Below are 17,976 nucleotides of genomic sequence, written 5' to 3'. Positions count from 1 at the left end.
GTTATTTATTTTTTTTAAATTGTTTGTAGCAACATTTAATTTTTCGTAAATTCGGTGAAAAAATACGCGAACACGAATTACATTACAATACTCTTTATTTTTTAACCAAACAGTACAGTGCAAAGATCAAGACTACGACTTACATAAGACTAAAAAACTAACTAACCCAACCTTGTCACCACGAAGCTGGAGTTCATATACGACGATCGTAAATAATATGACGTCACACGTCATAAAACCACAATACCTTGTATTTTCGGCAAACAAAAATTATACTTTATTTCTGATCCGTCGAAAAAAGATGTACATACCAGTTTTCAATTTATGGGTACTTTTTCGAGTCAGAGGATGGACCTATGCTGGGATATCAATTTTTTGTAAAATGGATATTGCATTTTCGAACGAATCCTACCTAACTTGAGCTATTCTTAGATTTTTGATAACGTTAGTTCACCCGAACAGAATTCTTTAAACCTGTCGATGTCGTCGTTGTGCTGCAGGATCAAGGATCATACGACGATAATGATTTATTAATAGCTGTTTCAATTTCAAAATTAGGTATTTTTAATTTAATATCGGTGGATTGCTGTCCATCTACAGTGAAATAGCCATTATGAAACATCCACGTAATCAAAAATGGTTGATCACGTTCAGTTAACCCATCCTCGATAACAGATGGGGAAATTCCTACTCCTTTCAGTAAAAGGTCTAACGACCACCCTTCTCTGTAGCACATTTCAGGAAATGGATCGATCGAACTAGTATTAATCCGGTAGCATTCGAATTTTTGGTTTCGTATGCTGGAGAGGGTTGATACTGGGTTAAATACCCGACTGGAGCGATTATTCAGGTCGTACTGGTAGCCACCATACCAGTATTTAAGAGTATCGGTGATGTTTTTGGGAGTAAGCGAATCACTCTTCGCAAATTCGTCGATGTATTGTCCCAAGTGGTTTGTAATTTCCTCTTCGGTGAAACCGAAAGCTTCAGAATATTCCGGATTGTAAGTTTCGTCGTGTATATTATTTGCACCACTTTGAAGATCACCGAACCTTAATTTGGAAACGCCCATAATGAATAAAAATCCGACCCTTTTAACGTCGTTTTTCATCATGCCGAATATGCTGTCCAGATAACTTCTTATTTCTTTTGCCAGTTTTGTGTTATTTTGAAAAAGGGCTCGTTCGAAGGGAAAATCATAGTCATCGGCGAGAACAATTACAGGCGTTTTATTAAATTTGAAATATAACCGTTTAATAAGATCGCTGGTACAGCCACGACCAGGTTCGAAATTATGCAGTTCGTATTCTCGCGCGATCGTTGCTATCCTTACGCAGTAGTCTGACTTGAATTCTTCAATGGTTGTAAATTTTTCTATCGCCTTAAAATTCAAATTAATAACGGGGTATTCCATCCATTTACCTTCAGCATCAGATACTCTCTCAGTTGGGAAAATGTTTTTGTTTCCATATTTTTCGACGAATAATCCTCGGAATAAATGTTTTTTGCCTTTGAAAAATTGTTCTGCCATTTGCAGAAACAATGATTTGCCGAAATGTCTGGGTCGTGTTATAAGTCTCCTTCTTGCTTTTTTATTCACCACCAAATTCCATAGGTACTGCGTTTTGTCAATGTAAATATGACTTCGATTCGGATTCCGAATGGTCACCCAGTCATGATGCGCTTCTGGCAAAAGAAGTGTCATCTTATTTTGGTCTTGCTCTTGTGGCGGTACGAGCGAATTTGCCAAACTTGAGCCGATATATTGAAAGAAAAGAACGGCAGTCACAGCAGTTGAAAATGATGATTGTTTCTTCATATTGATTTTAAACAACATTGAACTGAAATCAGAAAATAATAGATTGTTTTCAAGTTTACTGCCTTTAAAACCCTATACTTGAGCATGATTTGATCCAAGTTGTGTATCAGTTTTATGATACTTTGTACGACTGATTAGGTACCTATGAGCCTTTGATGTTTGGCAATTCCGCGAGAAGTCACAAATTCATAAAAATTACTCGGTCCCAATACTCATTTGAATGTTTGGGAGAAAATGCAATAATGGCGTGATCTTAAAAAGCTATAAACAGGAATCAATTTTTGAAAAATTAGCGAAATTGAAGCATTCGACTTTTTGAGCGAGTTTCACCAAATTTGGAGGGAGTGCTGATTTCACCATCTCATCCTTGAAGTCGCTTACTTCAAAATCGCCGAAAAAAAGTATTGTGAGAAATTTTTGATTTTTCTGATATTTTAATCCATAATTTTGGACTCAACCATCTTTAAAAAGTAAGTATTAGACCTACATCTACAGTGTGACACAGAAGTAGTGCCCGGTGGCTTTTTTTATTTCCAAGTGCAAAGAGCTAGCGAGATGAATGAAGCGACGGCGTTGAGTAGGGAAAAATAAGGGCTTTCAAAAGCGACCTTGAAATTTTTAGGCCCATGCACAGAGTGTCCATAAATTAAAAAACCGGTTTGGTCAAAAAATTCAAACTGGTTATTATTGGCGCAATGTATTCTACACACTAAGGCGACAAAAACGTGATAGGAATTTTTTGAAACCGGTTCATTAATTTGCAACCAGTTAACAAAAAATACCCAAAAATTGTAGATAGAAAAAAAAGCTTGAAACAAAAGTTGTAGAGCGTGAAAAATTACACAATTTTGTCTAATCGCATTTAGCAACCGGTTTTTGACAATCACCTGAAAGTATGGTGATACAGAAAAAAGCTTGATACAAAAGTTGTAGAGTGTGAACAATTGAATCATTTTCACTGATCGGAGCAAAAATGGTTCATTTTTTCACTCTCTACAACTTTTGTTTCAAGCTTTTTTCTCTATCTACTTGGGTGGGTCATTCCATGTCATCCATCCAACACATACTTTTCAACTGTCCCCAACTAAAACAAAACAGACTTACACTACAGATAAAATAAAACCCACCTACTATCCCTGACGAACCCTCAGAAATTCAAAAATTCATCTCCCTAATAAAAAACATCAACCTCACAAACCAAATCTAACCCCCCCCCCTTCGGGTGTAATAATCTTGTAATTATAAACACCCAAAAAAAAAAAAAACTCAACCAAAAAAATGCGATTTTGAAAGTCATGTCCTTCGATTTTGCTCAAATTTTGTTTTACAATATCTACCCACCCAGTAAGTAAGAAAGCCGCAATCAGTGTGGTCCCAGCCCCCTCAGGGGGTGGGTAGGGGGCTTCCATTATATTCACATTACCTCGAGGTACTCAACTTCAGCGGCCCATTCCTCCACAACTATGATACTGTGATCAAAACTGATTTCACAGTTCGAAATGGAATTGCATTTAGAACTTTCTAAGCGTTTTGAAATTTTCAAAAGTTGAAAGTTGAACTTTTAAATTGAAAGTTCAAATTTCAAAATGGCGCTGCAAGTGTGAACTACCATTTAAAATTTTGAAAAAATTTCCATAGATGTGCCTTTCGATGCTTTTTTGAAATATTCAAGTTATATCGAATTGTATGTTTTTGGTGACGCTGAACAAGAATATGACGTCATATTTTTGATAGGGCCCTATCCACGGCCCCCAGCACCTCCCCAAAGGGGGTAAAAGTTTAAAAAAGTGTTTTGTTCGTGTGACCCATGGAATAGTATGTTTTTGGTGACGCTGAACACGAATATGATGTCAGATTTGTGATTGGACTCCATCCATGGCCTCCAACAATTTTTTTTTTGACTTTTACCTATTGGGAGAGGTTCTGGAACCCATGGGTGAAGTTGATTCGAAAAAATAAGGCAATATTCGTGTTTAGCGATATTGAAAACGTACTATTTCATGTGTCACACGAATGTAACCATTTTTTGGGGGGCACCTCCTTTGCGGAGATGCTGGGGAGCGTGGACGGGTCCAATCACAAATCTGACATCATATTCGTGTTCAGCGTCACCAAAAACGTACTACATATTCCATAGCTCATACGAACAAAACACTTTTTTGAACTTTTACCCCCTTTGGGGAGGTGCTGGGGCCGTGGATAGGGTCCTATCAAAAATCTGACGTCATATTTTCGTTCAGCGTCACCAAAAACATAGAATTCGATATATCACATGCCCCAGATTTTCTTTCAAAAGTTTCGCCCAAAATTGGGGGTGGGGGTGCTCCCCCTCGATCGAGAGATCCCATCTCGAAACTTGAATATTTCAAAAAAGCATCGAAAGGCACATCTATGGAAATTTTTTCAAAATTTTAAATGGTAGCTCCCACTTGCAGCACCATTTTGAAAATTGAACATTCAATTTGAAAGTTCAACTTTCAACTTTTGAAAATTTCAAAATGCTTAAAAAGTTCTAAATGCAATGCCCTTTCAAACTGTGAAATCAGTTTTGATCAACGTATCATAGTTTTGGAGGAATGGGCTGCTGAAGTTGAGTACCTCGAGACAATGTGAAAATTATCGAAGTCCCCCCACCCACCCCCTGAGGGGGCTGGGACCAAACTAATTGCGGGATTCTTACTTACTGGGTGGGTATATATTGTAAAAAAAAATTGTGCGAAATTGAAAGACATGACTCAAAAATGTTGGTTGAGTTGACATGGAATGACCCGGGTATTTTTTGTTGACTGGTTGCAAATTAATGAACTGGTTTCAAAATCCGATCAGCGATAATGATTCAATTTTTCACGCTCTACAACTTTTGTTTCAAGCTTTTTTTCTCTGTCTACAATTTTTGGGTATTTTTTGTTGATTGGTTGCAAATTAATGAACCGGTTTCAAAAAATTCACATCACATTTTTGTCACCTTAGTGTGTAGAATACATTGCGCCTGCGCCAATAAAAACCAGTTTGAATGTTTTGACCAAACCGGTTTTTCAATTTGTGGACACCCTGAGCATGGACCTGAAATTTTCAAGGTTACTTTTGAAAGCCCTTATTTTTCCTTACTCAATGCTGCTTCATTCATCTATCTAGCTCTTTCATCCACTTAGAAATAAAAGCCACCGGGCACTACTTTTGTGTCATACTGTATAACACTTGCTATTGGCTGAATTGTATACTATACATATAACTTCAATTTTGACCGATAGACGTAGACCCGACCATGTGACCCCCCTCGCCCCTTCATCCCATCCTCCCTCCCTCCCTCCCTCTATGGTACTGTCGGTACTCCATATTATGTATTATTGTATTCCTACTCCGAATTGACTTCAAAGTTCGGAAAAATTTCTTCCAGTAAGTATCAACTTGGAGTTTTTGAAAAATTTCAAGTTGCTACAAAATTGAAAAACTTTTATGGTTAAAATTTTCTTTTAAAAGTATTTAGTGGAAAGTTGAAACCTGCGTTTCATTCTCGTTTGGATTTCTTGTATTCAGGTATTACCTACATAATATGTACAATGATTAGATAAAATTAGTCATATAAGTACTTACCAATTTTAATGTTGAAAAAAGAAAACGGAAGCCTAGGATACCAACCAGTCGCATTTAGAATTCACATACCTACAATTATTTTACACTTAGTATTCCAGAATCAAAATGATTCGTACGTTGCTGGTAAAATCTGTATAAAATCAATCATCAAGAAAATAATGATAATGATAATAATATTTAGATACCGAGTGCATATATCTAATCTACTTATCTAATTAGGTATCTTAAGTCTTACTATACGCAGCAGTTTCTTTTCTGAACAAGCAAACCAATTTTTCAAAATTCTTAGTCTAGTATTAAATTGGTAGGTATTGAGATTACATTTTTTGAAAATCAGTTTGCAATCAAACTTTGATTCAAAATTCAATTTCTTTTCCGGAAAAATACTTCAAAATACTTCGAATTTCTTATTTGGATTCGGTTTGAAGTTTTCAAAAGATGGTGTAAGTATCATTTGTTGAAGAAGGAGACATCCAAAATTTCTCTCAGAAGGGAAGCTATAGGTATGGGTTTTTTGTGATTTTCTGAAATGGTTGGTAAGGCTATATACGGCTAATAAAATTTATGGTTGCGTTTGATTCGTACCTACCTATTCGATCTTCGATGTTGAATTTCATTTGATCTTTGAGTTGATTGATAAATGAGAATAAGTAAATAGCTAGCGTTTTTTTCATTCAATGAAGTAGTACCTACTCACAATCAGTCATTAAATTTGATATTACTTTCTAATAACTTTTCTAATAAATTGCAGATATGAATCGGTACCTAATTTTTTTCATCATCCATATCTTTAGATAAGTATGATATTGATATGACGAAGATTATGAATCTCTGGCCAGTCCTTCAGCTAGACAAGTGATTACCTACTTATACGTTCAGTCACAGTCCTAGTTTGAGCATTCCAACTTTTATTCGCGTTAATTATATAAGTACATATATAATTTCTACGCGAGAATGATAGAAAATATTTGGATTAAATTCGTACTCGTCGTTCAAGTGCTTGCGAGTCGATCGGCATGCAAGTCTATCACTCCAAATCTGGGTTTACCACCAGTATATGTAGGACCGAATAGCAATGGCGAACCATCTAACGAATCATCTAACGAATCATTATCGGAAGAAATAATATCCTGGAATACAGACTACGATGTTGCCCGAATTCTACATCCTAAACATTGGACCAGCATTCACATGCAAACAGGTGATTTCATGAACACAAATGTCGAAACTTTCGAACAACTGATTACAAATAACGTTATCGTGGACAAGAGTTTATTAATAAAGCGTATATTTGAGGATTCAGAATCGGATCATTTGTTAATTACTGGACCACGAAAATGGGGAAAATCTATTAATTTGAAAATGATTCAAACGTTCGCCGAAAAACTCGATAAAAATGGAGAAATTATGGTACCTGAAACCACTCTAGCGTACAATTACTTCAAAAATGGTAAATGCCCGGGAAGATATAACGAACAAGACGTAAATATTAGTATGATGATTGACATGACAGAACCACCTCTTATATCCGAATATGAAACCGTTATCAAGCACCATTTATTGAAGTATTCCGTAATTTATTTAGATTTCACGATGTCTGTACCACTGACATTTCAGCAGTTTCTTGTATCTTTTCGAAGAAACATTATCAACGCCTTTAAAGAGAAAGAATACTTACGCGATAAATTGCGTAATATTAATACCAAAAAAACCACTCGAATGTTGACAGAATTTGATCGCATTATGGATACATCTCAACATGCTCCCGATAGCCAACTTTTGATCGAAAGCGTGGAATTACTCTGCATATGTATTAGTACCTGTTACCCCGAATTACCGATACTTATTTTGATTGACGAATACGATATTATTTACAACGAAATCTTCTTTTCCGGTGATGTTGATCATAATAACCCCGAAGTGGAACTGATGATTGATTTTTTCAAAGCCTTCATGTGCAATTCATTTCGAAGCTACAAAATTTCTTCATACCGGTATTCCCAAGTTATCTTAACGGGAATTTGCGAACTGTTTAAAGCACATTTATTCACAACTATGAATAATTTTCAAGTGTGGGCGATGATTGAAGGACCTAAAACTTATCCTTTTTACGGATTTACGGCTAAGGAAGTCGATATCTTACTCGAAAAGAGAGGAAGGTTAGCGGACAAAGGGAGTGTGTATGCGCTATATGACGGATACCATCCCTCGTCCCACCTGAATTGCTCATTATTTGATCCAATTTCGATGATTGGTTACTTGAATGCGAAAAAATTGGAACCGTATTGGATTCAAACAGGAGGCAAACTCAGTGACGAGTTACCCAAATTGTTCAAAAGTTTCCAAATAAGACTCGCCTTCCAGTCGTTGCTAACAAACGTGAAGATTCTGCAGATTTCCGAATATTATGCAATGAGGCCTTCGACAGATGAATTGAAAGAAATATCTGATTTAATACGCGCAGATAAAATAACAAAACAACTCTCTTATTCAACTGTCGATGGCGTCATCGGCGTATTACTTTCTACTGGATATCTCACCCTCAGCGAATGTCAGCCCACATCTGATCTTGGTGAGTATATCTATGTTACAATTCCGAATCACGAGATTGAGAAGTATTTCATCGAAGAACTGGATAATTACTGTTGCCATTTACGAAATCGCTATTCATCTGAAATCGAAAACGCATCGGTCGCATTTCGAGATTATTTTTATTCCAGCAACGATGATCAATTCCTTCAACTGGAAACATCTCTGAAACAGTTGTTTAGCACGGAAGGATTGTACCAAAATGCGGTAACTTATTTCAAGCAGTTGTCTGACCAAAAAAATGGAATACCCGAAGAACGAGTAGGGTTTTTATCGAATAACGATATAATCTTGGAAACATTATTGCAATTCAGACGCAATAATCCAGCCGTAAGCCTAGGGACCGAATATCCATTCGATTTTACATCTCCTGTAATTCGAACGGATAGGTATCGAATGGGTATGATTATATGGCATCTCGACACAGTTTTGATTATAGAAATGAGAGAGGATAAAACGGAAACCCTCGATGACATTTTAAGTCGAGCTCGTAATTATCTGCTCTTATTCACCGAGCGAAAATTCCAAGTTTTTAAACTCATTGGTATGGACGTGCTTGATAATGGAGATGGCGGCGTCCCTATTGTACAACTGAAACAAGAAATTTTACGCCAAAAAGATGTACAAGCATTTCACAACGAATTCAAAGAAGTGGAGGAAGCGGCGATAAAATTAAACGCGCAGTGTCGCGGAATAACCAATGAAGAAGAAATGAAGATGGCTTGGAGACGGCTTTGGACGAGGATAGCGAAAGGACTCATAAAACAAGCTAAAAAGGTATGCCTGAATTTTATATGTAGTTGAAATTGAATATACCTAGGCCTAATTTAATACCTACTGTAGGTATATATAGTCGGGGGGCCTGCATAAGGATCAATTGCACCCCCAGCCGATCCTCCGGGATAGCTTTTTTTGAAGGGGGAGTTCTAAAGAACAATATCTAGCCCTTGTCCTAAAAAAAAAACACGGCCCTACTTACAAAATGGCGGCCATTTTGATTGACTGGTTAGCCAAAATCTCAGATTTTGCGTTCCAACATACAAAAGTAGATCGGAAGAGCAGGCTAAAATTTTCATCACCTGTTAATATTTCAAGTGCTAAAGTGTCTTTCTCGATTTTTAATGAATTTTTGAAAATCAAATTTAAGCCAAAAATGGGGGGAAAATCACAATTTTACCAAATTGACCGAGAAAGCTGAAATTTGGGATATATCCTATTTTCGACATGCCAAATCGATTGGAAATTGTTTCAATCCGTTTTGAGCAGTTCTGGAGCCTCCAGCACATTTTTGAAACTTGAAATTCCCATCAAAATTTCATCAAATGGAGTTAGAAAGACGAAACTCATTCTGTAAACTAGCTTCAATACGCTACGAAGTCGACTGCAGGTGGATTTCAAGTCGTTTTGGAGTCTCCAGCGACTTTTTAAAAATTACTGGAGTCTCCAGCAGGTTTTTGAAACTTGGAATTTCAACAAAATTTCATCAAATGAAGTTGTAAAAACCGAAATTTATTGTGCATTCGAATTTTAACACTCTCTGGAGACGACTTCAGGTGGGTGCAAGTCGTTTTGGAGCCTCCAGCGACTTTTTGAAAATTCCTGGAGTCTGCAGCAGATTTTTGAAACTTGAAACAACAAAATTAACTCCATTTTATGAAATTTTGTAAAAAATTCCAAATTTCAAAAATCTACCTACTGGAGACTCTAGTAATTTTCAAAAGGTCGCTGGAGACTCCAAAACGACTTGAAAACCACCTGAAGTCGACTTCGTAGCGTATTGAAACTAGTTTGCAGAATGAATTTCGTCTTTCCAACTTCATTTGATAAAATTTTGTGAGAACTTCAAGTTTCAAAAATCTGCTGGAGGCTCCAGAACTATAACTCTAAATGGTCTGAAGCAGTTTCCAATCGATTTGGCAGGTAGAAAATAGAGTATACTAGGGGGTTCCGCCCCCTGGGCTGCTCCGCAGCCCCAACCCTGGCCCCTCAACAAAAGTTGAAAATATTTCCCCTGAAACTTCAAAATCGTTAATGAACTGGAATTTCTCCAATGTAAAAAATTTTTCATCCCGAGGTTTCCATTTTTAGTTTTCAGTTTCACTTTTGCATTTTTTCTTGTTTTCAATTTTCGATTCAATTTTAGTTTTTCTTTGTTTTGATGTCGTTCAATTTTCTTTTTTTAAATTCACTTTTATTACCATCATTTTCTTGTTTTTATTTTTCATTTTCAATTTTTCGTCTTCAGTTTTATTTTTGCATTTTTTTTTGGTTTTGATATCTATTAATTTTCTTTGCCAGTTGTTTTCACTTTTATCATCATAATTTCTTCTTGTTTTTAATCATCAATTTTCGACATTTTTTCTTTTTCATTCCTTTTTTATATACATATTTCATTTTTTATTGAATTTATCAATTCCCATAATTTTTCTGTTATCATTTTTTATTGTTTTATTTTTTGCTAATTTTTTCATTTCTTTATCATGAATTCATTTTTATTCCTTTTCAACCACCCATATTCGTTTTATTTCATTTCCAAACATTATCCCTTGAAGGGGGGGCATTATTATTTTCTCAGTTTTAATTTCAATTTTCAAATATTTCAATTTCCTCTATTTCATTTTTTTTCAACGATCGAGTTTGTTTCAGACGTGTTAAGTACGTGTTTGTTTCTAAATTTTCTGTTCTTACAATATTGTTTCCTGGTTTTGGTTTCAATTTGATTTGATTTCTTTTGTTTCCATTCACCATTTTAAGGAGTTTCAACTTTCAATGTTTTTTATTTGTTCTACTTTTGTTGTTGTTAGTTTCTGCTTACCTATATATGTTTGATGTTTTCATTTTCAATTTTTTGTTTTCAGTTTTATTGGAGCAATTTTTCATGCTTTTGGTTTTTGAATCTATTTCAGTTGGTTTTTTACTTCTTGAATTTCAATTTAGTTTTTTTCACAGTTGATTTCTTTTTTAAACTTGTCTGTGCTTCAATTATTTTCTTGGTTTTTGTTTTGAGGTCTTTAAATTTTCTGTGTTTGCTTTTACTGCTATTTTCATTCTCATTACTTTTACTTATTTGATGATGAGGAAAATGCTTAGCAAATGGTAAATTTCGGCCTCAAACCCTCAATTGGAGAAATACCTGGCTGCAAGTTTGAATTTTCGTTAAAATGCTTAGCAAATAGGAAATATTCGGCCTAGAAATCAAAGCTAAAAATTATTGAATAATGCATTTTTAATTTTTTAGTCTCAAATTAAAAAATTTTCAATTTTAGATGTTTGATTGCACTTCTACACGTCATAAGGAACATTTAAAAAAAAAAAATTGAGCGAAATCGGTTAATATGGAGAATTGGAGAGCCAGGGCCGGCGAGACAAATTTTCACATGATTCTTTGAATATAAGTAATAGATTCCAAATTCCAATTTTTAGCTTTCTAGGTCAATTTGATAAGATTTTGATTTTTCCTCTCATTTTTGGCCTAAATTTGATTTTCAAAAATTCACCAAAAATCGAAAAAGATACTTAAGCACTTGATTTTTTTGTCAGATGATAAATTTTTTCCTGCTCTTTCGATCTACCTTTGTAACGTTTAAAAAATTAATTGCAAGTTCTATGTTGGAACGCAAAATCTGCGATTCCGGCTGACAAGTCAATCAAAATGGCCGCCATTAATTCGTGAGTAGGGCCATATTTTTCACCAGAAAAAAATCAACAAGTCTCCTCACATTTCTTCCAGGTCGTTTTTATCAGACACCGTCACGTTTTCACACGATCCAACTGTCTGAAAATGCCTGATAAGGATTATAATTGAACATGGAAAATATAGGGTGTTCGGATAAGGATTACAGACCTATATCATAATAGAACCTGACTGTAGCTTTTTATGATAAATTCAAGCAATAAAGCATGTATTAATTTGCAGATGGCTGAGATGCCCAAGTCCGATATGTTGGTGCCACCAAATTTCGAAAATGAGCTTCCTCCTAATTTACGTAAGTTTATACCTAAATCATAACTCGAAAGCAGAGCGAATATTAATTTTTACTTACATTTACCTAATTGCTTATTTTTTAGTCTGTGATCCAACGTCATGGTCAGCCGAAGACGTCGATTCATTTCTTGCTTTATGTAAAAATCAATTCAATCTAACATCAGTCAAGAAATTCCACTGCAGCGGTAAGTAAATTATACATAGATAGGTTGATGACGAAAGTGACACCATGTTGTATTTTTCCTAGTAAAATGCGAAATACCCGCAGAAAGTCGCTTTTTCCATAATTTTGTTAATCCTTTTGAAAGAGACAGAGAGTGGATCATTTTCATATTTCTGTCAATGTAGGTAGTGATAAAACATTCTTATTAGGGATCCATAAGATCCATTTCAATTTTTTGACGATTGCAAGGCTAATTCTGCAGTTAGAAAAAAATCAGGGACCTGACGTACAGATTTTTGGACATACCGTATCGACTCTGAATGTTTATGGTTTTTCATTTTTAGGAGAAATGCTAGTTGCACAGGACCAGAAACAATTTGAAACAATGTGCCAGGAAGGTGGTGGTCTTCGTGTATTTAATGCATTACAATACATCTTGAAAAAGTACTCGACTAATCAAACACAAGATAAGTAAGTTGCTGAACTGCATAATAAGTATACTTACCAAGTATTGACTTATTTGCCAAGTAATTATTGGAGTTCACTACTCAAGAAATATACATTTTCAAGTTAACTATAGGAATTTTCCATCATTTTTCCAAAATTTAACGAAAAATGTAAAATATGTAAATAAAACAATTTTAATTCCAACTTTAAATTACGTTATTTATTGTTTTTGAATTATAATTATTTCATACAAGTTTTCAATTTATACATATGTACCTACCTTGTTATCCAAGAAATAACTTCAGCCAGGATTCGTTCGAGAGGCAATGTTCATTTTACAACAAATTATTACCTGCTCCGGCACTCACCCATCCTCTGACTCAAAACATAGGTCGAATCCTGACTGAAGTTATTTCTTGGATAACAGGGTAGTTTACTTGAACAGAATTCCTTTATCGTGGTTGCACTGCAGGATCTGACGACGATATAATGATTTATTGATGGCTGTTTCAATTTCGAGATTAGGTATTTTCAATCTAATATCGGAGGATTGCCGTTCATGTACAGTGAAATAGCCGTTCTGAAACATCCACCTAATCAAGGTTGGTTGTTCACGTTCAGTTAACCCATCCTCGATAAGAGATGGAGAAATTCTTACTCCTTTTAGTAAACTGTATAACGACCACCCTTCTCTGAAGAACATTTTAGAAAAGGGATCCATGAAACTTGTTTTAATGCGGTAGCCTTCGAAGTTTTTGTTTCGTATGCTAGAGAGGGCTGATACTGGGTTAAATATCCGACTGGAGCTATTATTTAGGTCGAACTGGTAGCCACCATACCAGTGCTTGAGAGTATCGGTGATGTTTTTGGGGTTTAGCGACTCACTCTCTGCAAACTCTTCGATGTAGTGTCCCAAGTGGTACGTAATTTCCTCTTCGGTGAAACCGAAGGCTTCGGAATATTCCGGATTATAAGTTTCGTCGACTATATTATTGGCCCCATAACCCAACCATAATTTTGAAATTCCCATAATGAATAAAAATCCAACCTCTTTAACTTTACTTTCTATCGTGCTGAATATGTCATCAAAAAAATCTCTTATCTCGTTTGCCAGTTTTGTGTTATCTTGAGAAAGGACACGTTCGAAAGGAAAATCATAATCGTCCACGAGAACAATTACAGGTGTTTTATTAAATTTGTTATATAAGCAGTTGATAAGTCTCCTGGTACAACCATAACCAGGTTTGAAATTTTGCAATTCGTATTCTTGCGCAATCGTTGCTATCATTGCGTAATAGCTTGACATGAATTCGTCGATCGTTATAAATTTTTGACTTTGCCTAAATTTCAAATAGATAACCGGGTATTCCCTCCATAAACCATCGTCAGTATCAGATCCTGGCTCATCTGGGAAAATGTTTTTATTTCCATATTTTTCGACGAATAATCCTTTGAATAAATCTTGTTTGCCTTTGAAAAATTGTTCTGTCATTTGCAGAAACAATGATTTCCCGAAATATCTGGGTCGTGTTATGAGTCTCCTTCTTGCTTTTTTCTTCACCAACATTCTCCATAGATATTGTGTTTTGTCGATGTAAATGCAACTTCGATTCGGATTCCGAATAGTCGCCCAGTCATGATGCGCTTCTGGCAAAGGAAGTGTCATCTTATTTTTGGTCTTGCTCTTGTGGCGGTACGAGCGAATTTGCCAAATTTGAGACGATATATTGAAAGAAAAGAACGGCAGTCACAGCAGTTGAAAATGACGATTGTTTCTCAATAGGTATTGATTTTAAACAGCATTGAACTGAAATCAGAAAATGATATTGTTTTCAATAATTCTATTCGGTAAGTAAGTCTAAGTACATACTTATTTAAAACATTTAAAAAATTGGTTTTTTTTTCAATTTTTGATTTTTCTTCTTCTATCAAGCACCCCATTGCGCTACCGGCAAGATGAAATGCCTTAAACATATATTCGGAGTGAAGAGAGAGCACTGTGCCGACTTATTTTTTAAAGATTTGGGCCAAATCGATTTTGAAAATTGAAGTTTTTAGGCAGCAACCTCTACTGAACAACCGAAAAATCCAAAACCAATTGGGCATTTCACGATTTCAATTTTTTCTGAATTTCGGCCAAACTTAGAGAACCTTGCACCTCCTTTCCCGATTCTCCTCCATTACAGTCGTTGAGATCCAATTTTGCAAATTAATTTGTTAAAAGTAGTGTGAAACGGGTCTTGGTTGCAACTAATTTTAGAATTTTCCACATAAAATACAGATTTCAGCTATCCTAGGGAGTCAACTTGGTTTTCGCGGGAGGGGGCTAAAATCGTCGTGATAGTTCATTTTACTCAAAATGGACTTTGTAGGTAATAAAATTAGTCACATGTACTTACCAGTTTTAAAGTTAAAATTCACAGCACAATTGGGAGACACCAACCAGTCATTCTGCTATTCACGAATCAAGTGATCAGTATCTAACCTATGTACTGTATGTCGATAAAATCAGTACTTATATAATCAATCTTCAAGAAATTAAATTGATAATGATAATAGATAGTGCTCATATCTATCTAGTTACACTTAGAAATTCCGATTCATTAGCTTAAACGTCATCACCTAAACACCCAGCTTGACTTATGGTACTGACTGAAATAAGTAATTGAAAAACTCGATCATAATCATTCAATTGTAAGTAATGTATTACATGCATGGCGAACAACACAATTGTCGAAGGAAAAGGATGAAAACGATAACCAAGAGTAGTAGTTAAATTTGATGCACGAAAAATACAAAATCGATTCGACAAATGAGTACCTTAGAGTCAAACCCATGAATTCTCCACTTTTCACTATTTTGAGAAAAACGCAAAAAACTGGTGGAAGGTGGGTATCAGTAGTAGCAGGTTTCTGATCTCGCCTAAATATAGTGCTTCGGGTAACAATCGAATTGACAAAAAAAAAATTTTTTCAAGTCTTTCCATAGCAGTAATTCACGATACCATTTTGGAGAATTCTGGTTTTGACTCCAAGTATGTAAAAAATGTCGAAAATACACGAAAATGCATGATAAAATGAGGGATAATTCTAGATTCAAGGCTGTTGAAAGTATCTCAAGGTTGTTTACAGTCGACTGGAATGAAAAAAAAAATTTTTTTGAAGTATTTTTTTCAAAGTTCAACTCAAAGCTGGTACTTTGGACCTCCTAACCATCATGGTATCGGATGGGGTAAAATGTAGAATGGCAATCGATTCGTACCTAATAACTGTACCCAAAACGACCATAATCTCATTTTTGAAAATTTTGGACATTTTTCGGATTTTGACTCGGATCCGGTACTTTGGACCCCCCTGACTGCGTCATTGAGTCAGATAGGTAAAAATGGAGAATGGCAATCGATGCGTACCTACTAACTGTACCCAAAACGATCATAACCTCATTTTTGAAAAATTTGGAGAATTCTGGGTTTGACTCTAAGGTACTCAAATAGACATACTTAAACCACAGTGAGAGTCAGTGAAACTGCATGTATGAAAACTTGTGTGCTATCTCGAAAAATTAATTTTTACCCCGGTTTCATTACCACCAGATTTTTTATACTTTGTGGAGGGGAAAATTTTCAAAACCTACCATAAATGGAAAAATGAAATTCGAAATTTTTGAATCTTTCAAAAATCTCATCAATGTTGGAGATTTTGATCTTTCTGAATCCTTATATAAATATAGGATCTGCCGAACCTACTGGAACTATTGAACCTATACCTACTTAGTAGTACTGGATATCTTATCATGCACTCTCCTTGTTTTGGGTATAATATTATAGGTAATGATGCGGTTAGAGTGGATGTAATTAATATCTCTCACAATTCGTTGACTAGCTCATTAGGATCTCGCAGGATCGTATGAATTGTGGACTTTTGGGGGTTCCCTCCCAAGGTTTAAATTTATTTATATTTACGTGGGGACACGACATATCAAAGTCGTCAATGCCGGAATTTACACATACATTTACAAGTTCATTCAAGTGCCATAAAGATTTGAACTGGAGTAACTGATCCCAAATCCAATTCAAAATACGCACACACAGATGAATTTAAGCAAATGCAAATACCTACATTTACTTAGGGGGCATTTGTTTGGAATTCATTCAAAAGTGTGTGTGTGTGTGTGCATATAATCGATCTCTTGAAGCAACTAAAGTTGGAATTAAAGATGGATGATCGATTTTTTTGATGTCGCTGAAATTAACACTTACCTCGGTTAATGATGGAATTAATAACCTTCGATATGACGTCATAATTACTTACTTGATGTTGAGTTGAGGTAAAATACTTATTTGTTGATATTGTTTTTACCATAAATCAATGAAGATAAAAGTCAATAAACCAAAGAAACTCAATACACAAAATAAATAGGAAATAATATATTAATCAAATGGTGGGAAATTGGTAATTTTCGTTGTTGTCTTGTGGACTTTTTGTGGTTTTTTGTGTTTGCCTTACCCAATAAACGATGGAATGTGCATCGTCGGAGGTTTACTTATCCAATAACTTATCCAATAAATGGCGGAATTTGCATCGCCGGGTTTGACTTATTCAATAATGAGGAATTTAGGAAACAAAGGAAAATAAAAGGATCAAAATGCCTATCTATGCCATAATTCGATGGTGCTCCGAGACAGATGCCGAGATCACCATTATGCCCATAGGGACACTACCTTGACGATATTATCGTGTATGGCCACGATAACAACGGAGTCGTTGATACCTAATCCATTTAGCCATCAAGGAACAGGAATGGCGGTGTCGTTGACGACTGCATCGGCTAAAGCTGGTGATCAAAGAGCTGAAACAGATAACTTCTGTTGACGCATGACGCGTAAGAATACGAGACGAATACATTCGACAATATTTATTTCGAGACTAAAATGTTCTCGGAGAAATTACAATGTTCTAACCTAAGTTACACACGTAAAATCTATAGAAAAAGGCAAAATCGGTAGGGTAGTTGACTGTATGGATTGTTAACCAATGAAAAGGATCGAAGAGGGTTGGGTGGGTGGCTATTGGTTATTTTTACGTAAGTATTATTTAAGGAAACATATCTATTGAGTGACAACTTAACAACTTCTTCATGGTCAAAACCAGAGGAAGAAGCAACGATCTGTCTCCTTACATGGCGTTTTATAGTCGTTAATCAGGAGGAAAACGGATGGGATAAGTGGCGCACGCGAAGTATGCTTCCGGTGGCGCTAGTGTATACGCGGCTGGCACTAAGTTCGCGTCATAATCGAGCGTATTCGGCGTTATTCGTGCAAAACTTGCTTTTGGTTGGTCGCCAATGCGGAAGTGGTGGAAAAATAGGCGCCACCACCGG

The 17,976-nt window shown here is 35.6% G+C and overlaps 3 protein-coding genes across 3 annotated transcripts; 1 reads left to right on the top strand and 2 right to left on the bottom strand.

Moving 5' to 3' along the window:
* Positions 1–5: 5 nt before the first annotated feature.
* Positions 6–5,562, bottom strand: LOC135849528 (uncharacterized protein in vnfD 5'region-like). The gene is made up of 2 exons (XM_065370020.1): positions 5,414–5,562; positions 6–1,841 (listed from the first exon to the last, which is right to left on the bottom strand). Exon 2 carries the CDS (start codon positions 1,835–1,837, stop codon positions 503–505), a length of 1,335 nt encoding a protein of 444 aa, XP_065226092.1. The 5' UTR covers positions 1,838–1,841; positions 5,414–5,562; the 3' UTR covers positions 6–502.
* Positions 5,563–6,252: 690 nt separating this feature from the next.
* Positions 6,253–12,801, top strand: LOC135847009 (uncharacterized). Its single transcript, XM_065366385.1, has 4 exons — positions 6,253–8,779; positions 11,919–11,988; positions 12,071–12,172; positions 12,495–12,801. The coding sequence occupies exons 1-4, from the start codon at positions 6,368–6,370 to the stop codon at positions 12,623–12,625; spliced, it is 2,715 nt and encodes a 904-aa protein (XP_065222457.1). The 5' UTR covers positions 6,253–6,367; the 3' UTR covers positions 12,626–12,801.
* A 54-nt stretch (positions 12,802–12,855) lies between these two features.
* Positions 12,856–15,099, bottom strand: LOC135847010 (uncharacterized protein in vnfD 5'region-like). The gene is made up of 2 exons (XM_065366387.1): positions 14,997–15,099; positions 12,856–14,404 (listed from the first exon to the last, which is right to left on the bottom strand). The coding sequence occupies exon 2, from the start codon at positions 14,261–14,263 to the stop codon at positions 13,031–13,033; it is 1,233 nt and encodes a 410-aa protein (XP_065222459.1). The 5' UTR covers positions 14,264–14,404; positions 14,997–15,099; the 3' UTR covers positions 12,856–13,030.
* Positions 15,100–17,976: the final 2,877 nt, after the last annotated feature.

The sequence above is a fragment of the Planococcus citri genome, chromosome 5 (genome assembly GCF_950023065.1).
Source record: "Planococcus citri chromosome 5, ihPlaCitr1.1, whole genome shotgun sequence".
NCBI classification, from domain to species: Eukaryota; Metazoa; Arthropoda; class Insecta; order Hemiptera; family Pseudococcidae; genus Planococcus; species Planococcus citri.
Note: the sequence above shows the minus strand (reverse complement) of the source record. Positions and strands in the feature narration are given on the sequence as shown.

Bases quoted from the DNA above. Each gene is read 5' to 3' on its own strand.
- LOC135849528 (XM_065370020.1), bottom strand. From the start codon at position 1,837: ATGTTGTTTAAAATCAATATGAAGAAACAATCATCATTTTCAACTGCT.
- LOC135847009 (XM_065366385.1), top strand. From the start codon at position 6,368: ATGATAGAAAATATTTGGATTAAATTCGTACTCGTCGTTCAAGTGCTT. The intron at 11,989-12,070 runs GTAAGTTTATAC...CTTATTTTTTAG, and splicing joins TGAGCTTCCTCCTAATTTAC to TCTGTGATCCAACGTCATGG. The intron at 12,173-12,494 runs GTAAGTAAATTA...TTTCATTTTTAG, and splicing joins CAAGAAATTCCACTGCAGCG to GAGAAATGCTAGTTGCACAG.
- LOC135847010 (XM_065366387.1), bottom strand. From the start codon at position 14,263: ATGACACTTCCTTTGCCAGAAGCGCATCATGACTGGGCGACTATTCGG.